Source organism: Dromiciops gliroides, chromosome 3, assembly GCF_019393635.1.
Source record: "Dromiciops gliroides isolate mDroGli1 chromosome 3, mDroGli1.pri, whole genome shotgun sequence".
NCBI classification, from domain to species: Eukaryota; Metazoa; Chordata; class Mammalia; order Microbiotheria; family Microbiotheriidae; genus Dromiciops; species Dromiciops gliroides.
Window position 1 is genome coordinate 639,283,862 of NC_057863.1, and position 24,845 is coordinate 639,308,706.

The 24,845-nt window shown below is 53.5% G+C and overlaps 1 protein-coding gene across 3 annotated transcripts in view; it reads right to left on the reverse strand.

Annotated features, from left to right (window-relative positions):
- Positions 1-23,547, reverse strand: part of LOC122745270 — a 40,248-nt gene extending 16,701 nt beyond the window's left edge. For all 3 annotated transcript variants that reach the window (XM_043990449.1, XM_043990450.1, XM_043990451.1), the window contains exons 1-6: positions 23,403-23,547; positions 19,790-19,886; positions 11,398-11,551; positions 6,510-6,670; positions 4,044-4,220; positions 157-273 (exon numbers count right to left, since the gene is read on the reverse strand). In XM_043990449.1, the coding sequence (XP_043846384.1) occupies positions 157-273; positions 4,044-4,220; positions 6,510-6,670; positions 11,398-11,551; positions 19,790-19,886; positions 23,403-23,422 (726 nt within the window). In that variant the 5' untranslated portion in view covers positions 23,423-23,547. The remainder of the gene's footprint in view (positions 1-156; positions 274-4,043; positions 4,221-6,509; positions 6,671-11,397; positions 11,552-19,789; positions 19,887-23,402) is intronic.
- Positions 23,548-24,845: the final 1,298 nt, after the last annotated feature.

Below are 24,845 nucleotides of genomic sequence, written 5' to 3' on the forward strand. Positions count from 1 at the left end.
ATAAGAATCGGCACAGGGCTCTCAGGGCTCTCTCCCAACACTGGGGGCCCCAAAGGGGGCAGATTCCCTGTGACGCAAAGACAGGAGGGCATGAGAGGGGACTCCACGTGGGGAGGCTGGTGAGGCAGCCCAGCATCCAGGGAGCTGCATACTCACAGCCAGGATGCCGATGGTCACTTTGAGGCCGGCCCAGAGGACGCCGATGATGAGGATGAGGCTGTGCTGGAGCGAGGCGTACAGGCCCGACGTCAGGATCAGGACACACAGGCAGAGCTGCAGAGGGAGACGAGGAAAAGAAGGCTCAGGGCCTGGTCTGCCTTTGTCTCCCCATGGGAGCCCATGGGGCTGTTCAGTGCTCACCAGACCGGAGGACATTGCATGGGCCTGGGGGCTCCGGGGACTCTCTCCTGTCTGGCGGAAGCCTGACTTTGGCCCCCACCCCAGGCCAGGCCCAGGGCCTGAGCAGCAGAGCTCCTGATGTTCGCTCAGGGCCCCGGAGCGGCCCGGGGCAGGGGGCATGCACCCTGAGCAGGTCCTTTAAGTGGGAAGGGGCTTCACCCATACTCCGAGGACGGCTACTGGAGCTGCCCAGGCCCTCCTCATTCCCCACAAGGAACAGGAGCAACAACAGGTTCTCTCACCTCAGACCTCAATTGTCAGCACTGACGGGGCCCACTGGGGGCCCACGGAGCCCTCGCTGACTTGTCAGTATCTGTACTAACCAAGAATGGACACAGCCTCACTGCTACGAGGACAAGGGACAAGGACGCTTAGAGGAAGAAGGTCCATGAGAATGGGAGGGGGCACTGGATGGGCGAGGGAAGGCCTGCTGCCCTTTCCTAATGGCCCCAGAAAGTGAGCAAGGGGGAATCCAAGGGCCCCTCTGTTTGCAGCAGAACCCAGTGGGAGCATGGCGCCACATCCCACGGCGCCACATCCTGCAGCGCCACATCCCGCAGTGCCAGGAGCCTTGTTCTTTTACCGATGGCTGAGAGACGGCAAAGAGGAGGCTGGAGCAGGGCACCTGTGCCAGGCTGACACCAACTCTCCCAAGAAGGAAAGAAGGGAGGGAGGAAGGGGAGGGAGAAGGGAAAGCGGGAGAGAGGGAGGAAGGAAGAAAGGAGGAAAAGAGGGAAGGAAGGAGGGATGGAAGGAGGGAGGGAGAGAGGAAGGAAAGGGAAGAGAAGGAAGCCTATGGAGAAGATGCCGCCATCTTGCACCTCCTTCCAATGGCACATTTAGCAGCCGGGCCAGACACGATGGGGCAGCTGTCATTTGGTGCTGGATCATTCAGAAGATCCCCGGGAGTCAGGGTGGCCCGAGTCTCTGCCTGGGGGGACACCGCTCCCATTAGCCTGGATCCCTCTGGGAGAAGAAGGAAGCCGACAGCTCTGGAGATTCCAGCTCCCAGTGTTACGGGGTCTGGCCGCTATCTGCAAGCAGCAGGTGTTCCAGAAGCTTCCACCGTAGCCCCTTCCTGACCCTAGCTCAAATCAGGAACTCCTCGGATGGGCCTCCAGAGTCCTTCCCAAGCCGGTTGCCACCTTCCCCTGGGCTGGGCATACAGTAAGTAGCCCATAAATGTTGCCACGGGGCCAGGCATACAGTAAGCAGCTCATAAATGCTATTGCAGGCTAGCTCGCTGCCTCACGGCTCTGCATTCATGGCAGACTGGCCTGTGTGGGCCTCCTCGCCTGTCTGGCACCTTTGGGGGTCCCTCTGCCTGGTGTGGCCTGGCCTGCTCTCCCGCCTCACCCTTGCAGGGGATCCGTCGCTTCCCCATAGCCTGGCCCTTCCTGGGGCCTGTGAGGGCTCCCTCTTCCCTGACAGTGTGCATGGGCTGTGCCCCGTGTCCCCCAACAGAAGACCAGCCCTCTGGGATCAGGATGGGCTCACTCCTGCCTTTTTATCTCCAGGGATTGACAACAGAAGCTTGCTGAAGAAATCCAAGACCAAGGCAGCAAGACTGAAAGCCAGCAGGTCCAAACGGCGAGAGCCAGCCAGGCTCTGTGGGCAGAGAGGGCAAGAGGTCAAGAACAGATGTGCCATGCAGCAGCTTTCCCACTGGTAGGCCCAGCCAGGGCTGAGAACAGAGCCTCGAATGCCAACCAAGGGTGGCCAGAAAGAGAGAAAACGAGCCCATGGGTGGCTGAGCTGAGGACAACGCTCCCGAGGTCACTCACACACCATGCACAGAGCAGTCTACAGCCCCGAGTCAGATGGAAACAAGCCCGAGATGCCTCCGCATGTGGCATGAGAGGGGGGATCTTGGGGAGTCTGGGAACGGTGAGTTCACCTTAGCTCCAGATCTGCTGCACAGGCTGGGCCAGATGCCAACAGTTCTTCTGAGGAGAAGAGGAGCCCTCCGAGGCTGGGCCCGGGTCCTCCTCTCTTCTGCCCTGCAAAGCCAAGAACACCACAGAGGGCCAAGCTCGTGGGCTTCCCCGAGCTCACAACATCACGGCGGCCCATCAGGAGGAAAGGCTGAGGAGGCTCCCCGCAATCCTGAGCCCTGCCAGAGGCAGCCCGGAACGGCAGACAAAGAGCCGACTGCAAACCTGGGGTGAAATCCATCTCGGGCCGTTCCTAGCGGGGCGGCCATGGACAAGAGCCTTGGCTTCCATCAGACCGGTTTCCTCTTCTGTGAAGTGGGGATGACGGCTTACTTTACCAGGCTGAGACAGTACATGAAAAGTACCTTGCAAACCTTGACTCCACACAGGTGTGCCATCTGTTAATAGGATGTCTAGGGAGAGGCCAGATGCCAAGGGAGCCACTCTGTGATGGGCCCGACATCGGCCGCATGAGGGAGTCAGCCTGGCCCTGGAGGAGAAGGGCTTGGTGGGACCTGCAGACATCCCTGACTGCCCATGTTGGCCTCCTGGGTGCTATGGGTGACCAGAGCCTGGGCTGGGAGCCCACGATGAGGATGCCAGCAGGGCACTGCGGGTGCTGGGGCGGGGTTAAAGGTCACAGCTCGGCATGTGTCACCCACCTTTGGTCTGGCTGTTTGCTTAAATAGGTCCTTCTTCCTTCTCCCTCACCCCACCCACCTGTCCAGGAGGGACCTTAAAAAGCCCTAAGCAGTGGGGCAGTTAGATGGCTCAGTGGATAGATCACCAGCCCTGGATTCAGGAGGACCCGAGTTCAAATCTGGCCTCAGACACAACACTTACTAGCTGTGTGACCCTGGGCAAGTCACTTAACCCCAATTGCCTCAGCAAAAATAAATAAATAAATAAATAAAAATTTTAAAAGGCCTAAGCAGACCCTTGTGGGGATGGCCAGAAAACAGAGAAGGGGACATGCTTCCCTTCTCCTGCTAGAGGTGGGCAGGGGGGCTCTGTCTGCCAGTGCAGGTCACCAAGGGTGAAATGACTTGCACAGGGTCACAAGGCCAGAGTGTGTCAGAGGTGAGGCGGAACCTGAACCTAGCTCCCACTGACTCATTGAAAACAGAGGTGCTCAGCACAGCCTCACCTCTCTAAGAAGGAGGCCTGAGGCTCCCACCAGTAACCAGGGGATGCTCTCCCAAGCTCAGGAGCTGTCGGAGCCAGGATACAAAGGATCCTGGGAACCCTAACCCTGAATGCCCAGAAACCCCTGGAGCACTGGCCTTCTCTTAAAACCAAAGATTTTGGGGCAGCTAGGGGGTGCAGTGGATAAAACACTGACCCTGGATTCAGGAGGACCTGAGTTCAAATCTGGTCTCGGACACTTGATACTTAACTAGCTATGTGTCCCTGGACAAGTCACTTAACCTTCATTGCCCTGCCAAAACTAACTAACTAAATAAATAGATAGATAATTAAAAAAATAACAACAAAGATCTCTTAAATAAACAGAGGCTGTGCTGCCCTCCATGTGTGGATGGATACTTCTGGGAAGCCCCTGCCCTCTGACCTGACTAGGCCTGGCCCCGCTTGTTCCCTTTAGGAATTGGTTAGACAAAATCCCATTTGGGGTTGAGGGAGCAGACCCTTGGGTGCGGGGAGGAAACAGCCCCAGGACCTCTCTGGGTGGGCTTTCTGGGACCCTTATACCTGAGCTTGGAGATCAAAGGTCAGCATGGAGAAGCAGAGATTGAGCATGAAGTACTGAGCCTGGAGGCTTTCCAAGGCCCCACCCACTCTGAAGGCCATCATGCCCTGGGTCCGGATGAGGATCACGGCACAGATCACGTCAAAGAAGCCCACCAACAGGATCACGATGAACCGGGCCTGGCCAGGGAGATAAAAAGGAGCCCAGCTGCCTGTGCGGTCGGCAGACCCTGCTTGACCGCCGGCCCTGCTGGGGTGGACAAGGAGGTGGGTCTCTGGACAGGTGGGGCCCTCCCTCCGGGCCTATGGGTCCTCCCCATTCCAGCCCAATTGGTCCATCGGCTGCTCCCTGTGCGCAGGCCGCCGTCACCCAAGCTCTAGCTAGGAGGCCCCGCTCTTAGAGCAGTCTGGATAAAACTGTGGGGCGAGGGGAGGTAGAAAGTCAACACTGGCCAGGCCCACTCCCAGTCAAGTGACGGGCAGGTACTAAGTAATGGGACACCTGTGTCCCAGCCTCTCAGAGGCATGGCACAGCCTCCTGGGCAGGCTGTACTCAGCCCACCCCCACCCAGGTATGGGAAGGGTGGCATGATAGGGAAAGATAGGCCCCAAAGGAAGGGCTGGGACCCAGGGAGGGAGGCATGGGAGTAGGAAGGGTTGAGTCACATAGACTAGGCGGTGGGGAACCATGAGAGGATCATGGGAAGCCAAGCAAAGAAGCGTGTGCCATGTCATGGTCCTGGGATGCGCCCCCCATCACCCCGCCCTAGTTACACTTCTGCTGGCTCCCCATGGCTGGAATACTCCTCTCCCCACTTAGAGTCCTGCAAGGCTCAGCTTGGGCCCCGCCTCCTACACACAGCCTCGCCTAACTCCCTTTGTGGTGAGTTCAGAGGGACTTTCCACACTAGAAGCTGTTGCCTTTCCTTCCTCAGATTACTCCCCTCCCCTTTACTTTTCTGTTGGGCCGTGCCCTTTGAACCATCCTGTGGAGCTGTGGGACTCTTGGGGGGCAGGGCCTTTTCTACCTGCACCCCCAGCGACCGGAAGGGTACTTTCTGTCTGGGCATCAGTTTGCCATGTCATTCCTCTCCCAGGGCCTGGCCAGGCACCGACCCACACCTGTTCCTGAGAAAATGCTTGCTCACTGTTGAGTCAAGAAAGGGGAGGGACCCTGGATGGAAGAATTTGGAAGGGGCAGGACCAGTCTGGCTGGGACAAGGGGCTGAAAACGGGAGGCCAAGGAGGGGAGCTTCAACTACAGGGTCGAGGCAGCCTCATGGGGCTGGAGACGGGGCAGGCGCCCGGCCCACAAGACAAGGAAGCTGACAGGCGGGGAATCCCGGCAACAGCTCGGGGCTCTTCTTGCCAGGCCTCCCAGGCACCGAGCCAGGAGGAAATGGTGATGCCCGGCCCTTGTCCTCTCCATGGGAGGGAAAGAAACCACAGAAGAGCACCTGCGAGCTCACTCAACTGAGGTGAAGGCCCCATATCAGGGTGAGGTCACGGGGGCGCTCAGGGTGAGCTGACGTCAGGGAGGTTGGGGCAGCCACCACCTGCAGCTGCATCCCGTGGCCGGGGAGGGGTCCCGGGGTCCCAGGCAGAACGGGCCTCAAGACGAGGACCCTGGGCTCCCACAGAACAGAGCTTCCTCTCACTAATGGAGACGCGGGGCCCGCACACACAGTCAGAAGGCCTTCTGAGGCCAAACTCGGCCAGGGCCTGCTGTGTGCCCAGCACAGTGCCGGGCCTAGGGATGCAAAGAGGCACTTCAAGCCCCTCGACCTCCTGGAAGGGGGGCAGCAGCTGGGAGGGAAGGAGGGCCTCCAAAAAGTGAAGCCGAAAGACCCTCCATTCTCCCAGGGCTGATGTCTCCTTGGGTTCCTGCAGCTCGGGCTGGGAGGGCCCTCAAAGGCCAGCTGGCCCGGCCGGCTGCCTCATTTGACAGATGAGGAAACTGAGGGTGAGAGAGGGGACGTGACTGCTCTTTCCCCCGGACCCCCCTCTCCTCCGTTCTCTGCTGGGGAAGCCGTAGGAAGCTGGGACGCAGCCTCCTCTTCCTATGTGCTCTAGAAGGGGTGAACTCCCTGTGCTTGCAGGTCTTCAAGGCAAGACTGGTGGAGCAAGGACTCCTCTGTGTATGGGTTGGACCAAATGGCTGCTAAGCTCCACCCCGCCTCAAGCTCTGGGGCTCTGGGCTCATGAGAGTTGTCAGCCTGGCTAATTATTCTGGAGGTCCAGAATCTTAAAAGACATCTCAAGATCTTGTCTTTTCTTGGGGCAGCTAGGTGGCACAGTGGATAATGCAGCAGCCCTGGATTCAGGGTGCCAGACCCGCACCCTGGCCCACCCGTCCCCTTCCCAGGCACCGTGAGGGGCAAAGCTTAGCAGCCCATCCACCCTCTGGGCTGTGGGGCTCACTTGTACAGAAGGGGGTGGTGCAAGGCAGAATGGAACCCGCACACTCACCAGAATGAGAGGGTCCTCCCTCACGGGCTTCTCCTCCGCCATCAGCACAAGGAAGTTTACCAGGGACCGGAACATCACCAGCAGGATGGAGAGGATGAACACGATGAGCTCCTGCCGATTCTCCTGGAGGATCCCTCTGGTCACATAGTAAATGCAGAACACTGACCGAGACAAACGAAGAGAGAGGGACGTGGGTGAGAACCCACAAGACGCCTGAGCCCAGAGTCTGCCATGGCCACAGACCGCTGCAGGCCTCCCCGATCAGGCCCGCCAACCACCCTGAGGGGGCCTCAGAGGTCATCCCCATGCACTCTCCATCTGGTTCAGATCCCCAACCAGTTCACTCCCAGTGGCAGCAAACTCACTCCTTTGCCAATCCGATGATGGGGACTGGTCACACTGGGTAGCAGGCCCTCGACTCTGCCCTTCACAATCCGGCCCCACCCATCTTTCCAGGCTGCATTCCCTTCCCCTTCTCCTTGCACACACGCTCTGCACTGCAGCCAAGCTAGAACCCATCTCCCACTTCCACACCTTTGCATCATCAGAAACAAATTATTTTATCAGAAGAAGTGACCATAAAGAGGCAAAATTAATTCACTTATTCAATGCCACACGAATCATACTACCAAGATTCTCTTGTATAACTAGAAAAAAATAATAACAATTCATACGGAGGAAAAGAAGGTCAAGAATCTCTAGAGAAATAAGGAAAAGAAATAGGAGCAGGGGCAGCTAGGTGGCGCAGTGGATAGAGTACCGGCCCTGGAGTCAGGAGGACCTGAGTTCAAATCCGACCTCAGACACTTAACACTTACTAGCTGTGTGACTTTGGGCAAGTCACTTGACCCCAATTGCCTCAACAAAAATAAAAATAAAAAAAATAGGAGCAAAGGGGGCTGGGCAGTGCTGGACCTCAAACAACGCCACAAAGTAGCTTGGTTCCAGCTGAAGAAAGGGACTGATCAAAGGAACAGAGCAGGTAGATGACAGACAGACAGACGCACACGGACCGATAAGCTCTAGCAAAAAGGAAAAGAACTTGGTGTTGGACAAAACTTCTGGGGGAACGGGCAGCAGCAGGAGGAAATCAGATCCAGCCCCGACCTCAGGCCTTCCACAAAGGCGAACTCCAAGGGGAACAGGCACTGGCGACCACTCTGCCCCCCCCCCCCCCGCGCCCCGCAGGCTTAGCCAAGGGCCGGCTGCTCGGAGGCCCTGCGTCGGTGTTTGCTGGCTGAGGATTCTGGGAGCTTTCCATCTGGGGCGCCTCACACCTGCTGTCGTCCCCATTACTACAGGAGCTCTCGGAGGGCAGGACGGCTGTGCAGCTGCTGTTTTTCATCTTTCTCCCAGCACTTAGGGCCGTACCCTGCACCCAGCAAGCATTTAATCAATGCTTTATTCACTCATGCAATTACTTTGTGCAAAGGTGGATGGCATTGGCTTCTCGTGGTGAGTCTCCCCAGTAGACTGTGAGCTTCCTGAGGGCAGGGGCTGCTCCATCTCTGTCTCCCCGGTGCCTGGCTCACAAGCTTGTGCTGAACCCAGCGGGGAGGCTGTGTGTAGTGAGCATGTGACAACAGGACCTGGAGCTGGGAAGCTCTGGGGCTGCACAAGTTACTTCACCTCTGCCTCTGCTTCCCCTGGAGTGTCCCTCCCAAGACAATCTCCAGACCCTCCACCAGCCCAGCGCCCCCCGGCTCTAGCTTCCCAGCGCCTCGGCCCTCCTCTGGTGTCTGCAGAGCTGCCAATGGGCAGGTTTTGTCTGGTTTCCCGAGGCCCAGGGCAGAGAATGACGGCGCCTCAGGGCCGGCCGCTGGCTCTTCCAAAAAGCATCATTGGAGATGCAAGCTACAGAAGGGAGCTGAGGGTCACCCCCAGACGAGGCGTCTTCCATTTGGGTCTGGCGGATGCCCGTGAGCACAACAGAAGGGGGCCTGGGAGGTCTCACTCAGCAAATTCATGTGGACTCTGGCGGGGGGAAAGAGGAGCTGACCCACACTGTGGGGCGGCCTCTCCCTGGGGAACTGAGCTTACGGTGGAGACACAATCAGTCCCTCATTATCTTGTCATCAAGGAAAGGTGCCAAGTGACATCTGGCAATGAGGTAAATGATCCAAAAAAGGCATCCCAGAGCCCTGGGAACAGACTCCGGCGAGCGTCCTGTCCTTCTCCGGGTTCCTCCCCACCAATGAAGGGACACACCCTATTCCAGAGAAGCCGAGAGTTCCCCAAGGAGACAGAGCATGAAGCACATTTACTTCATTTTTATGGCTTCACCCAACCTCTGGCTGGCCGGCCCGGCCCAGCTTCCTAAGTCCCTTTCCCATAAAAGAAGTTGGCAAAGAAGCCTCACTGGTAACTTTTCCAGAATTTCAGTATCATTCTGAGCTCAGCCCAGGCTCCGTAGGGAGCCAGGTCAAGGGCATGACTATTTTGGGGGTCAAAGCTAACACATAAAGAAACCACCTGCCCTCAGTGGCTGGTACCTCCCTGGCCCCTGCCCCTCCCCCAGGCTGGCCTTCCATCATAAGCTGCCCAGAAGGGAACACACCTGGAGGTCTGACTCCAGGACAGTCGGTGCCTAGGGCCCAAGCTCCTTATGTCCCCTGGCCACTCCAGTCGTCCCCCATCCTTAGGCAGGGAATGCCAGGCCCGTCCATCATTGCTGAACCAGTCCCTGCAGCAAGCAGCTCATGCATCACCCACACATGCTCCTCTCGAGCCAGCTACCAGGCCATGGGCTCGGCCAACTTCCTCTTAGGAAAGATGGACGGTTCCCTGTGTCACAGACGTCCAGGACTCAGGAGGAGATGCGGCGACTCTGAATGGCCTTCCTTTCCCGCTGTTCAGGAGGCCTCTCGCCTCCGAGAAAGGCCAGGGCCCCGGGTGCACATCTAGACACCAGGCCCAGCTGGCCGACCCCAGCTGTCGTCACCAGATGGCAGGCCCACATCTCCTCCAGAGCCAGCCGGCTTGTGGTAATGAGGACGAAGGGGGACTCCAGGTCATCTCCGAGACAGAGGGAGCTGACGGGAACGATTCTCCAGATGAGGGTCCAAAGGCATCCAGAAATCAGGACATGGTCTCCCTTCACAGAGAGGGGCTGCTGGCTCTGATCTAGGCGGGGCCTCCCGTGGCCAAGGCCAGTCTTGGGCTCCATTTGATCTGCGGCTTTCAGCAACGGGTTTGGTGGCAATTGAGATCATCCCCCTCCAGGGCTTGGTACGGGCCCAACACAAGGGAGCCCCTTCATGGATGTTTTTTTGTTTGTTTTTTTTTTAGTGAGGCAGTTGGGGTTAAGTGACTTGCCCAGGGTCACACAGCTAGTAAGTGTTAAGTGTCTGAAGCCAGATTTGAACTCAGGTACTCCTGACTCCAGGGCCGGTGCTCTATCCACTGCACCACCTAGCTGCCCTGCATGGATGCTTCTTGACCTGACACGGCTCAATCACTCAGTCAGTAGGTATTTATTAAGGGCCCATGATGGGTCACACACTATGCTAGGCCTTCCCCACCTGCCAAGAACTCAATATGGCAGATGACACGTCTGGGACAAGACACCACAGAGGATTCTGCAGGTGACCTGAGGGGCACTGTGCTGACTGCTGAGAAACCAGGAGGGGCCCCCTGCAGAGGGGCAGGCAAGGAGGGCAGGAAGAGAAGCCCCAGCCTCTGCCCTCGAGGCACTGAGAGAAAGGCAACCCAGGGTACAGGGGAGAGCAACGGTGTTAGGAAAGGGGGAAAAGACAGGAGGAAGGAAGGAAGGAAGGAAGAAAGGAAGGAAGGAAGGAGAGGAGAGGAGGGAAGGAAGGAGGGAGGGAGACAAAAGAGAGGAGGAAAGAAAGAGGAGGAGGGAGGAGGGGAAGGGAGAGGCAGGGCCAGAGGAGGGAGGGAAGGAGGGAGGGAGGAAGGAAAGGAGGAAGGGAAGGAGAGAAGGAAGGAAGGAAGGAGGAAAGAAAGGAGAGAAGGAAAGAAGGAAGGAAGGAGAGGAGGGAAGGCAAGGGAAGGAGGGAGAAAAAAAAGAGAGAAGGAAGGAAAGAGGAGGAGGGAGAAGGGGCATGGGGAAAAGAAGGGAGGAGGGAAGGGAGAGGCAGAGCTGGAGGAGGGAGGGAGGGCATGGGGGGCCAGCCCCCTGCCTGGTGCAGTTTGAGAGCTTCTCTGCCAGGCTTTTGGGGAGCCAATCCATCCACCTTTGGGGTTTCCTCTCTGGAGCAGAGGGAGGTGTTGAGCAGGGCCCTGGTGACTGGCTCCCCTGGATGACCTGACAAAGGGGGTGTCAGGGCCCCTAGTCCTTCACCTGCAGCACAAGAGGCTGCACGTCTTGCCCCAGAGAGCCTTCAAGCGCTCAGCAATTATTTCTTCTTTCCACTCCGTGGGGAGCCCACATCCCAGCTGGACACCCCCACTCCTCCCTGTGTTTAAGGTTTCAGAGGGGAAGCCAAAATCGCCGCCAAGTGAAGGGTCCTACTTCACTGGGGAGGGCCGGCCCATGCCTGAGGTGATCCAGCGCCTGTGGGCCCATGCCTGAGGGCCGCTTCCAAGGCAGGCCAGGGCCAGGCACATCCCCACCACTGGAGGGAGCAGCAGCTCCCGTGGTCAGGGCAGAGGGGCAGTCAATCAGTGGGTTGATCAACATTTAGTAAGCGCCTGCTGTGTGTGGGACACTGTGCTGAACACTGAGGATACAAAAAGAGGCCAAAGACAGTGCCTGCCCTCAGAGCTCACAGTCTAAAGGGAAGGTTAAGAGGATAACGTGGTCCCTGAGCCAGGGATGAGGAGGGCAGACCCTGGCACCACATGAGACTGCTGGCAACGTGGAGTGGACAAGGAGAGCTGAGTGCAGGGCCCCCCCAACCCCAGGCACCAGAGCGCTCCCTCTTACCGACTCCAATGAGCTGAATGAGAGAGACGGTGAAGTTCTCATCTGACTTCTGCACCAGCGTCTTTATGGTTAACCCAATGATGCTCAGCAGAGATACCAGTGTGATGCAGAAATAGACCTTGACTGGACAGGACAACTCAGACCACGGCTTTATCTGGAAGGAGAGATGGCGATTAGCCTGCCTGGCAGGGGATCAGGGGCGGGCCCTGGCCCTCAGCTGCCCAGGATTCAGGGCTGGCCTCTGACATACACCAGCTGGGGGACCCTGGGAAGTCACGTTGTTACTCTGACCTCAGTGTTCCTATCTGTAAAACGAGGACCTATCTGGCTCTGGAGCCGGGACCCTGGGTCAGTCACCCTGGGCACTGACTTGTTATGTGACCATGAGATTCTGTGAGCTGCCCGTGTTATGGGAGAGGGGGGACATGCACACATACACAAAGCAAAGAGAGGCAAGATAGAAGTTCAGTGTATGGAGGGAACAGCACCAGCACCTGGGGGGCATCAGGAAAGGGTCCATATGCCAATTGGCCCTTGATTCCAGGAAGAAGAGGTGGGGGAGGAGTACACTGCAAGCACGCCAGCCAGCCTGGGCAAACTCCCCAAGATGGGAGATGAGGGTCACATCGGGGGAACAGAGGGAAGCCCTGCTTGGCTAGATCATGAGTGCAAGAAGTGAAGCTTTAGGGGCAGCTAGGTGGTGCAGTGGATAGAGCACCGGCCCTGGAGTCAGGAGTACCTGAGTTCAAATCTGGCTTCAGACACTTAACACTTACTAGCTGTGTGACCCTGGGCAAGTCACTTAACCCCAACTGCCTCACCCAAAAACAAACAAACAAACAAAAACAAAAACAAAAAAAAGAAGTGAAGCTTTGGCTACTGAGGTTAGAAAGGCCAGTGGAAGCCAGGCTGCAGAGGCCTCTAACCCAGCCAGGTAGATGTGTATTTAAAGCACAAGGTCACAGGAGGATTCTGGAGTTTTACTGAGCAGGGGAATGACGTGGTCAGATCTTTCCTCTACAAAGTCACCCAAGCCAGAGGTCTCTCACCCAAGGATTCCATGAACTTCTTTTTTTTTGGTTTTATTTTTTTTTAATCATAAAAATATTTTATTATTTTCCAGTTACATGCAGAGATAGTTTTCAACATTTGTTTTTATAAGATTTCTAGTTTCAAATTTTTTTCCCTCCCCCCTCCCCCCTTCCCCAAGACAGCAAGTAATCTCATATAGTTTCTATATGTACAATCACATTAAACATATTTCTGCATTAGCCTTACTGTGAAAGAAGAATAAGAGCAAAAAGGAAAAACCTCAAAAAAGAAAAACAACAGAACCAAAAACAAAAGAAATAGTATGGTTCAATCTGCATCCATATTCCACAGTTCTTTTTTTTCTGGATTTGGAGAGCATTTTCCATCATGAGTCCTTTGGAACTATCTTGTACCATTGCATTACTGAGAAGAATTAAGTCTATCACAGTTGATCAACACATAATGTTCATGATACTGTCTACAATGTTCTCCTGGTTCTGCTCATCTCACTCATCATCAGTTCTTGTAAGTCCTTCCAGGTTTCTCTGAAATCCACCTGCTCATTGTTTCTTACAGCACAATAGTATTCCATCACATTCATATACCACACCTTGTTCAGCCATTCCCCAACTGATGGACAACCCCTCAATTTCCAATTCCTTGCCACCACAAAAAGAGCAGCTATAAATATTTTTGTACATGTGGGTCCTTTTCCCTTTTTTATGATCTCTTTGGGAAAAAGACCCAAAAGCGGTATTGCTGGGTCAAAGGGTATACACAGCCTTATAGCCCTTTGGGCATAATTCCAAATTGCTCTCCAGAATGGTTGGATGAGTTCACAGCTCCACCAACAATGCATTAGTGCATGAACTTCTTTCTAATAATAGTTTAATAACTGGATTTCAATCTAACTGGTTCCCCCTGTAATCCTCTGTATTTTGTTTTCTGGATTTAACAACATTATGCTGAGAAGGGGTCTCCAGGATTCACCAGACACTCCCAGAGGGATCCAGGACAGAAAAGGGCTCTAAGACTTGGAGTTACAACAAGATTCTCTTCACAGAAATAAAGGCAGATCTAAATAACTAGAGGAATATTCATTGCTGGTGAATAGGCTGAGCCAATATAATAAAAATAACAATTCTACCTAAATTAATTTACTTATTCCTTTAGCAAACTACCAAAAATTATTTTATATAGGATTGTAAAAACATTATTAATTATTATCTGGCATTGTTGGTGGAGTTGTGAACTGATCCAACCATTCTGGAGAGCAATTTGAAACTATGCTCAAAAAGCTATCAAACTGTGCATACCCTTTGACCTAGCTATACCCCTACTAGGCCTATATCCCAAAGAGACCATAAAAAAGGGAAAAGGACCCACATGTACAAAACTATTTATAGCTGCTCTTTTTGTGGTGGCAAAGAATTGGAAATTGGGGATGCCCATCAATTGGGGAATGGCTGAATAAGTTGTGTTATATGAATATGATGGAATACTATTGTGCTATAAGAAATGATGAGCAGGTGCATATCAGAAAAAAATTGAAAAGACTTACATGAACTGATGCTGAGTGAAGTGAGCAGAACCAGGAGAACATTGTACACAGTAACAGCAACATTGTGTGATGTTCAGCTGTGATAGACTTAGCTCTTCTCAGCAATACAATGATCCAAGACAATGCCAAAGGACTCATGATGGAAAATGCTCTCCATATCCAGAAAAAGAATCTGAATGCAGATCAAAACATACTATATTCGCTTTTTGTTTGCTTGTTTGTTTTGTTTTTCCTTTCTTGAGGTATTTCCCTTTTGTTCTGATTCTTCTTCCACAACATGACTAATGTGGAAATATGTTTAACATGACTGTACATATATAACCTATATCAGATTGCTTGCTAGCTTAGGGAGGAGTGAGGGAAGGGAGGGAGGAAGAAAAATTTAGAGCTCAAAATATTATGAAAACGAATGCTAGGGGCGGCTAGGTGGCGCAGTGGATAGAGCACCAGCCCTGGTTTCAAGAGGACCTAAGTTCAAATCCGGCCTCAGACACTTGACACTTACTAGCTGTGTGACCCTGGGCAAGTCACTTAACCCTCATTGCCCTGCAAAAAAAAAAAAAAAAAGCCACGAATGCTGAGGGCCGACTAGATGGTGCAGTGGATAAAACACCAGCCCTGGATTCAGGAGGACCTGAGTTCAAATCTGGCCCCAGATACTTAACACTAGCTGTGTGACCCTGGGCAAGTCACTTAACCCTCATTGCCTCGCCCCCCCCCCAAAAAAAAAGAATGCTGAAAACTATCTTTACATATAACTAGGAAAAAATAAAATACTATTAAGATTGAAGGAAAAAAACAATTATCTGAAGGAAAAGGAGATAAGAATCTCAAGGGAGGGGCAGCTAGGTGGCGCAGTGGATAGAGCACCAGCCCTGGATTCAGGAGGATCTGAGTTCAAATCTGGCCTCAGACACTTAACAATTACTAGCTATGTGACCCTGGGCAAGTCACTTAACCCCAATTGCCTCACCAAAAAAAAAAAAAAAAAAAGGAATCTCAAGGGAAATAATGGAAAAATGCAGGAAGGAAGCAGGCCCAGGAGGACTAGATCTCAAACTGTCCCATGAGTCAGCAATCTCTGAAACAATCTGATGCTGGTAAGCACAGAGGTCAATTAGTGGCACATATCTGGTACAAAGTATATGTAAGCAAACAAGCACAAGCAATCTGGTGTCTGATGAACCCAAAGGTCCCAGCAATTGAGGCAACTTGGGACAAGGGGGAAGTATTCTGGCAGAAAGTGAGCACAGAGCAGCCTCTCACACCACCTTCCTAGATAAGCACAAAATGGCTAGTGCACACAGGCACAAGGGGTGAGGTCACAAGCCAGTCAGAGGAGTAAGGAAGAAATGGCCTGTCGGATCTATGGAGGGGTAAAAGTTTCTGGCCAGATGAGGGATAGAGAGAATCTAGAAGGTAAAATGGACAATTCTGATGACACAAAGTACAACACTTTTTGCTCAAACAAAACCGATGAAGCTAAAATTAAAAAGATGGCAGGTAAATGTTCGCTTCTCCTACCCTATTACTTTCCTGGACTGCATGATCTCCATAAAATCATTCTTCCTCAAGACAAATAACCTCTGAATCTCACAGTTCCTTGGCACTCTCTGCCCCCTCTGACTGGAGAGGGAAGGAATGGACATCCAAAAGTGCCTCACATATCCTCAGTATGAGGAAGGCTCCCAGAGCATTCACCTCATCATCCCTCACCAAGCTGCTTTCCTGAACTTCATGATCTCCATAAACTCATCATTCCACACGATGAAATCAACTCTGAAACTCTCACTTCCTCGGATCATTTCCCACCTGGGCTATAGGACTTTATCATGCCCCTGTGTTGGGTAAATAAACCCCACCCCACTTGTCTTCTCCCATTAGACAATGAGCTCCTTGAAGACAAGGACTGTCTTGGGCCTTTCTTTGTATTCCCAATGCTTAGCACATGCTTGGCACACAGTAGCCATTTAATAAAGGTTTATTGACTCTAATATGTTAATTCAAACAACTCTGGGGTCCCACCTCATGCCCTCGAGATTGGCTAAGATGACAGATGTAGGAGGGGCTATGGGAAAACAGGCACACTGAAGCATTGTTGATGCAGCTATGCAATGGTCCAACCATCCTGAAAATGTGGAGCTATGCCCCAAAAGCTATAAAATTGTGCCTACCTCTTGAGATTCTGCTACTACCATCAGCTTGGCCTGGCTAAACAAGCTATGGCATATGAATAAGATGGATACTATTGTTCTCCAAGAAATGAAGAAAGGGGCAGTTCCAGAAAAACCTGGGAAGAGTGCGGTGAGCTGAACCAGGAGAAGAATTTCCCTAACAACAACATTGGAAGGACGAGCCATTTTGAAAGACTTCAGAACTCTGAGCAACACAAGAACTACCCACGAGGCGGGGGGGGGGGGGGGGGTTCTCATGAAGCTCTGCTGTCTACCTCCTGGCAAAGGGAATGGACTCAAGGCAGTACACTAAGATGGGTATTTTCTTTGGATGTGATCACTGTGAGAATTTGTTTTCCTACATGTGCATAAGATGGGGTTTATTTTTCTTTCTTTTTCAGTTGGGGAAAGGGGAGGTGGGAGGGAGCAACGGTGGATTTTGGTCCATTGAAAAAATAAAATTTAATTTTTTAAAAAAGCAGCATCAAAGAAGGGAGTTTCCATACTGGGAGGTTTACCCAAGAACAAAGGGCAAAACTAAGTACTGAAGCAGGAGCTCCTGGGATGAGTCCGGAATGAGCTCCTATGGGGACAGTATCATTCATTCAATCCACTTCAACAAATATTTATTAAGCATCTAGTATATGTTCAAGGCAAGAGATATCAGGAAACCACGTATAGAGAGCAGGCCTTGCTTGCCTCTGAACCACTCTGGCTGTGGGAGCCAGGACTTCATCTCTCTGGGTCCCAGGTAGACCAGGTGCTGCTATACGTAAGTGAAGGGACTTCCCTCACTAGGAGATCCTTACACTGATGAAATTACAGGCTGGTCCAAAGTTTTAGGCCAACATGTGCCCGATGCTGGGCTGGGTGAGGGGGATACAAAAAATCAACAGGCCAATAGAGACATGCACAGAGGGAATAAATCCAAAGCCATGCGAGGCTGTAAGGAGCATTCCCAGGGGAGGGCAGCGGGCACCACGGGCCACCATTGCCCAGAGCCTGTCACTGGGCACGTCTAGGAGGGAGGCGATTTCTTCCTGGCCAGCCCTGAGAACAGGACTGAGAGTGGGGGGGGAAGCATGGGCACACCTGGGCTCCAAAGCTGGCCAAGGATGGAAGGACAGGCCCCACCCCCACCCTGGAGGCCCTTCCTCAAAGGCTTCATGAAGGCCACCAAGGCCCCTCCCAGGTCTAAGATGAGATTCTGTGGCCAGGGTCTCACTGGGGTCTCCTTCCCCTCCAAAGACCATCCAGCGGGCTGATCGCGTCCACGTCGGACTGCCGCAGAGGCATCAGGCAGGGGAGCAGAAGGGTGAAGGGGCACCTTCCGTGCCTCCTTTGCCAAAGGGTACCTTCAACCTGCCCAGAGCTGACTGCAGGGGCCCCCGTGAGCGCCTGGCCACCAGGCTCCATCAGGTGGGGCTGGAGTGCCCCCTGGTGGCAGCCGGGAGCATGTCAGGCTAGCAGTCACGCTTCCCAGGCCCAGAAACCTCATCTGAGTGATAAATGAGAACCCCCCTGCAGAGAAGCACGCTGGGGAGAGAGCTGAAAAAAGACACGGAGATATGCCGCAGACCTTTCCAGTCCTGACACAGGCAGTGGCCTGCTGCCAATAAAGACCAGCAGGGACGGGTGAGGGCACGGCGCTCCAGCCTGGACACGCAGACAATGTGGCACAACCCACAGAGACCCGGGCCCAGCCGGCCTCCGAGGCTGGGAGAGGCAGACAAAGTGTCTGCGGGGAGCTCAGACATCCAGGAGAGCATCCATTGTCCCACAGCGAGGCCGGCCCCCTACCCCATCCCCATCCCCATCTCCAGGAGCAGCCTCAAAGGCCGGTCCTCTGGCTCCAGAACTGGAGTGTGAGTTACTGGAGTCCCCGAGGCTCAGACAATGCTCCAGGGCAGTGGGTGAAGGACCTGCGGGTGCCTTCTCTCTTGGTGGGTCCCGAGTGTTTCACAGCCTTGTGGGGGAAGGAGGAAGAAAGGAAGAAACAGGCCCAGAAAGGTGGGCAGGGGCTTTTGGGGGGTTTTTTGTTGGTTTTTTTTTTTTGAGGCAATTGGGGTTAAGTGACTTGCCCAGGGTCACACAGCTAGTAAGTGTTAAGTGTCTGAGGCTAGATTTGAACTCAGGTCCTTCTGAATCCAGGGCCGGTGCTCTATCCACTGCACCACCTAGCTGCCCCAACAGGGGCTTTCTGTCGCTGGTGTAGAAGGAGGCCGGGAGATCAGTCCATCAAATGCACTCCTGTCTTCCCCCAAACCTCCCCGCCCTCCCCCTCCTCTGTCTAGTCCAGGGCTAGGGCTGACTGGTTCCACCTCCCAAGACCTCAGTGACCACCATGCCCTCCTCTCTTCCCGGCCCTGGTGCCCCCTCTCTCTCCTCTTCCTCTCAGCTTCTCTCCTAGGCTCTGGCCTGCACTCTCCCCCACTCCAGCTGATCCAAGCCAGCTGCCCAGGGAGCCTTCCTGAGGTACAGCCCCAACTTCGTCTCTCGACGGCTCCCTGCCCACTTTGGGAGGCCCCCCAAACTCCACCAGCAGGCCCGGGTGCCCCTTGGGGACCTCGTTTCGGCCCTGCTCCCCACAACTCCCCTCCTGGCTGTTCTCAGACTCACACACTCTCGCCCCTTGGAGCATTTAGCCAGATGCCCGCTCATCTCTGCCTAGTGAAATCCTCCTGCTCCAAGCCCCCTCAAAGGCTCCTGCTGCTCAGGAGCCAGCTCTCTCCCTGCTGCTGCATCCCTGGATGTGCCTCCTCTCCTAGGCCGGCCTGGAAGGTCCTTGGTCCAGGGACCGTCATGGGCCAGGCTGGCACACAGAGCCAGGTGCCTCAAACTCAAGTCCAGGGAGAGAAAGAGGGGCAGATGCCAGGAATGCTGAGGAGGAACTGACGTGGCTAGGCACAGGGCTGGGCACGGGGCAGGAGCTGCTCAGGCAGAGATTCAGGGGGAGTGCCAGGTTCAAGTACTGCCTCTGATCCCCATGGGCTGGGTGACCCCGGGCAGGTCTCCTCTGGAAGCCCAGACACAGCAGGGAAAGCACTGACTTGCTGTGGGGGAGGGCATTTCCTCACCTGGGAGTTCTCTCCCTCTTCCTCCTATGGAGGAAGGGATGGAAGGAGGGGAAAGCATTTTCTGAGCACCTACTATGTACAGGTACCGTGCTAGACGCCTTATAAATATCATCTCACTTGATCCTCACAACCTCTCTGGGAGGGAGGTGCTGGGTTTTTTACAGATGAAGAAACCAAGACAGACAGAGGTTATGTGACTTGCCCAGGGTCACACAGTCTGGATGTGTCTGAAGCTACATTGGCCCAGTGCCACCCTGATGCCTTACAAGACCCAAAGAATTTTGAGAGAAGGAATCATTGAGGGGGGGGGGGCTGGATTCTGGTCGCCAATGTAGGGGGTGAGTCCCAGGCCGAGCATGAGTTTCCTGCCAAGACACAAACTATTGAAGAAGGGGCTGAGATAAGGGAGGAGTCGAGGCCACAGGAGCAGTGGCAGCAGAAGCCTGGACGTCACACTCCCCTGGGGAGGGTCAGCGTCAGCCCGTTGTCAGCAGCAGTCGAGCCCAGGCCTCAACTCTCCCCCAGGGCTTGGTGCCCAAGGTACTTACGGGGCCACAGGGAGTGGGGATCAGCTCCTGGTGCCTCGGGGTTAAGTTGGGCAGCGGGGCATCCACAGGCTCCGTGAGAGGAGGAAAGATGAGCTCTCTGGAAAAGAAACACGATGCTGTCAGCCAGGCTGGAGAACGTTCTGAGTTGGGGGGCCCAGTCATGCCCTGCCTCATCCACATTCTGGTGCGTAACCTTGGCTAAGGTGGCCGCCACCTCAGTGGGCCTCAGGACACTTGCTAGGACCACAACATGAACGACAGTTGGGACCTGTGGGAAGAGTGTCCACCCCACAAACCACAGGCACCTCACATTGTTGTCTCTCAGGCCTTCAGTCGCCTCTCTGTGACCCCATCTGGAGTCTTCTTGGCAGAGCTACCTGAGCGTTTTGCCATTTCCTTCTCCAGAGAGGCAGATAGGGTAAAGTGACTTGTTCAGGGTCACCCAGCTTGTAAGTGTCTGAGCTTGGATTTGAACCCAATGAGTCTTCTTGAGTCCAGGCCTGGCGCTCTGTGCACTATGGTGCCATCTGGCAGTCATATACATTTCCAGCACCGGGCCCCCCCCCCCTCATCCAGCCTCCATCAGTATCAACTTTATTCTGGTTATCCCCCACACCTGGAGCACCCTCCCTCCTCCTCTCTGCCTATGTCTCCCCCCCCCCCACCTCCCTAAGTCCCAACTAAAATCCTACCTCCTACAGGAAGCCTTCCCCACCTCCCCTTCATTCCAGTCATCCCCTCTGTGAATTCTTTCCTATTTATCCTGTATCTAGTTGCTTGTATATATCTGTGTGCCTGCTGTCTCCCCATTAGATTGTAAGCTCTCTGAGGGCAGGAACTACCTTTTACCTTTTTGTATCCCAGGCACATGGTCAGTGCTTAATAAATGTTTATTGACTGACATTTGTTGATTATTAAGGAAATTGGAGGTTATAGAATCACCCTACCACCCACATCACCCCCAGCAACAGGAGCCAAGGATGCCTGGGTTTAGCAAATGATTCAGATGCATGATGAATACACAAAACTAGAGCTGTCTGAAGAAATAAGACTAATGTCAACCGTTCTGCTATCTGAAGAATGACATGCGTGGTCTGAACACACAATGTTGCTGTTACTGTGTACAATGTTCTCCTGGTTCTGCACCTCTCCGTCAGCATCAGTTCATGTAAGTCCTTCCAGGTTTCTCTGAACTCCTCCTGCTCATTGTTCTCATATACCACAACTTGTTGAGCCATTCCCCTATTGATGGGCATTCCCTCGATTTCCAATTCTTCGCCACCACAAAGAGAGCTGCTATAAATATTTTTGTACATGTGGGTCCTTTTCCCTTTTCTATGATCTCTTTGGGATACAGACCTAGCAGTGGTACTGTCATGGGGCAAACAGGGTAGGGGGTTTGGGAAGGGGTAGGGGTTTGGAGTCCTTAGGAATTCCTCTTTAAAGAATTACACCCTCTTGCACACAAAAGCAGTTAGAATAAGATGGTAGTTTATTTAGAGGAAAGGGAAGGGAAGGGAAAGCATGAAAGAAGTCCTTGGACTTCTCATGGGGAGAAGGCATGGCACAGAGCATGGCTCTGAGATACCAATCTTCTCAAGCAGGAGACTGGCAGGTACTTTTATAGAGGACTGATGGGGGTGACCATCTGACTGTGAAAAGTTCCCTTAGTGAGGGAGGACCATCCCCCACTGGTGGTGGCTGGAGGAGTTGGGTGAGGGGTGGCTGTAGATCTCTGAAGCCATCTCTCTCCGAAAGACACAAAGGAAGCAGCCACACCTAATCTTATCGCCCCAGGGTTGAGGGAGACTAGAATGAAGGGTGGAGGTCCCCAAGCTAGCTCAACCCGATCTGGTTCCACTTATCTCTTTAGGTGTGTCTGTCCTTTGGATTAGTTTCTCAAGGAGAAACTTTGATGTGCCCCAGAGAACTTATGGGGTGCCCTGGGCCCATAACACCTCGTTGAAATGTTTACATTTAAACAATGCTTTTCGAGCAGGAAGACTGCACTCATGTTTGTGCCTTCGCTCGAATGTCCCCCCATAAATCCTGAGCCCCGTCCCTGGCTCCCTCAGCTCCAGCACCAGCACCAGCAGGGTACTTTCCAAAGATGCTTGAGTGGCAAAGTTCAGCAGGAAGCTACTGACACCTAGGACTGCTGAGCATTTCCTGGCCTCTCACAAAGTGAAGTCTGGGGCGAAGATATGCATGGAATAAGAAAGAAAAAAAATCTGGGTACCTTGGAAAGAAATCTGGACTGGGGGTCCGAGGTCTGAGATCTCACTGGGGCCCTTCCTGGGACAAGGGGGCTCATTGCCAGCCTCATACTCCCAGGGGAGAATGTAAGTCCCTGGAGAGTAGAGGGTGGTTCCCATTTGCCTTTGGGTCACCAGGGCTTATGAGGCCTAGCAACTGACAAGGAAAAGGTGTTTAATAAATGTGTATCTGTTATGAGGCGTCAGTCTGCCCAAGAGTGAGATGGGGACAACCACAAGATCCTGTGGCATATTGTCCAAGTTGGGAGCCAATGGATGGACAAGCATTTATGGAGCACCAGCTATGACAGCCAATAAACATTTATTAAGCACCTACTGTGTGCCGGACACTGCCCTAAGTACTGGGGATACAGAGAAAGTCCTCTGGCTGGGACAGATCGAAGACAATCAACAACAGAGAGACCAGTGGGGAGACCCCAAAATTAAGGGGGAGGGTGGGATTTGAGTGGGGGCTGGGAAGGGAAAAGACACAAGTAAAATAGCGCCTGTCCCTAAGGAGCTTAAGTCCAATTGTGGTTAACGAGTGGAGACCAAATATTGTCTACACAAAAAATAAACACAATGTACCAAGGGAGACCCGTGAGACTCAAGGCACAAGGGGGCTTTGCGACTGGGTACCACCCCTCTCCCTATCTCCTTCCTCCTGCAGAGGAAGAATATTCCAGACCCAAAAAGAAGAAACAAGCATTGATTAGGCACCTCCTGTATGCCAGGCACCGGGCTAAGCAGGGAGGTGGTGCTTTTGTAAACCTCATTTTGCCCTTGAGGAAACTGAGGCAAGCCTGAGTTACCTGACTTTGCCCAGGGTCACACAGCTAGACAGTGTCATGGGAGACTAGATTTGAACTCAGGACTTCCTGATTCAGGGTTCAGCGCTGTGTACACAGTGGATGCCACCTAGCTGCCACCGTGTGTGTACTCTGCCAACCTCTGCCCATAACAATGGTACGGTCCAGTCCACCCAGCCTCGCCAGATACTTTTGCTACGCTTATCTGGAAGGTACCAGTAGCAGGGTGGGGCAGGCTGACGCGATTGGATAAATGGGGATAACGACTCCAGAGCTCCCCCTCCCGGGTCAGGATGGGACCATCCGGAAGCCACCAATAGGAGAGGCAGTGGAAGGGGGAAACGACGCTTTTCTCTCCCCCTTGTGAAAAGAACTGTGGTAACTTCCTTTCTCCAGAGCTCCCCCCCGGATCAGGATGGGACCGTCCAGAAGCCACCAATAGGCAGCGAGGCTGGCAGAGCTGCTGTTGCTTAGCAGCGCCGCAGCCGCCCCCGCCCCCGAGCGCCGATCAACAGACCGACTGACGGACCGACCGACTGACTAACCGACCTGCTCCCCTCGGACTCCATGCTGACTGTCTCAGCCAAGCTGCCGCTCCGCTTCTTCCTCTGCTTTCTCTGCCTCCTCCTGCCCTGCAGTAAAGACGGGCGGAGAAGCCTGAGGTTTTGCGGTTACATCGTGGAGGCGCGGTTGGCGGGAGGGGGGGGCGGGCCGGGAAGGGGACGAGGATGCCGGTCTGTACCGCCTCGGACTTCCGGTGCGTCACTTCCGGTGCGTCCGCCTCCTTTCTTCTCCCTTCCCATTCATTGCGTTTTGATTCTTACCTCCTATACGCCTCACCCTGCCAAACACAGAGGCCCCCCCACCAGCCCCTTTCCCACCTTCCCCACAAATTTTTCCCTTCCAGGCTGGGGATAACAGAAGAAACTTCAGCGCCCGCCCCCCTGCCCTACCAGCCCCCATGTCCCTTGCTCGGCACATCCCAGAAGTCTTGCTCAAGGGCAGCATTGAGTCAGCTTTGCCTTGGGACACGGCTTTTCCTGTGCCCCACTTATGCTTCCTCTAGAACCAGCTCTCACTTCCCGTTTCTCCCCCACCTCCTGGCACTTGTGAGGTCAAGTGTTGAACCCTGGTCATCCTGTGGGTATTTGGAAGCAGAAGTGTGTCAAAGACAAACTAACATTAGTGACTCCCTCCCCTTCCCAGAAGGGGCTCAGGGAGACTTTCGTTTTCATTTCAGCGTATCCCTAGGTTGGATCAGGACCCTATTTAAAGGGGTAGTTGGAAGTACTGAAGAAAGAAGGATTATCTCATAGTTCAAATCAACTATTATTCTTCAAAGTTCTGATATAGGTGCTGGAAATATACATGAAGGAAAGCTACCAGCCTTCAAAGAGTACCCATTCTATGGAAGAAAAATAACATACACAAATATATGTGTGTGTATATATATAAAATACACAGGAGTATATGTTCACAGAAATATATGCATGTATATGTCCTACATGTGTATGTTACACACAAGGCAGCAAGGTGACACAGTGGATAGAGCACTGGGCTTAGAATCAGACTCATCTTCATGAGTTTAAACCCTGGGCAAGTCACTTAACCCTGTTTGCCTTATGTATAAAATGAGTTGGAAAAGGAAATGGCAAACCACTCCTTTATCTTTGCCAAGAAAACCCATCAAATGGGGTCACAGAGAGTCAGAAACCACTGAAATAACACAGCAAGAACAACAAAAATTAGGCACACAAAGTAAATCTACTAGGGTAGTAAATCTAGGGTGGCCTAATGCACAGAGCACTGAGGGTCAGGAAGTGTGTGAGAGAACATGAAGAATTGTGTGTGTGGGGGGGGCATCCAGAAATGTCTCAGGTAGGAGGTAGTACTTGAAAGGAGTTAGGAATTGGGTGCGGGGCGCAGCTAGGTGGTGCAGTGGATAGAGCACTGGCCCTGGAGTCGGGAGGACCTGAATTCAAATGTGACCTC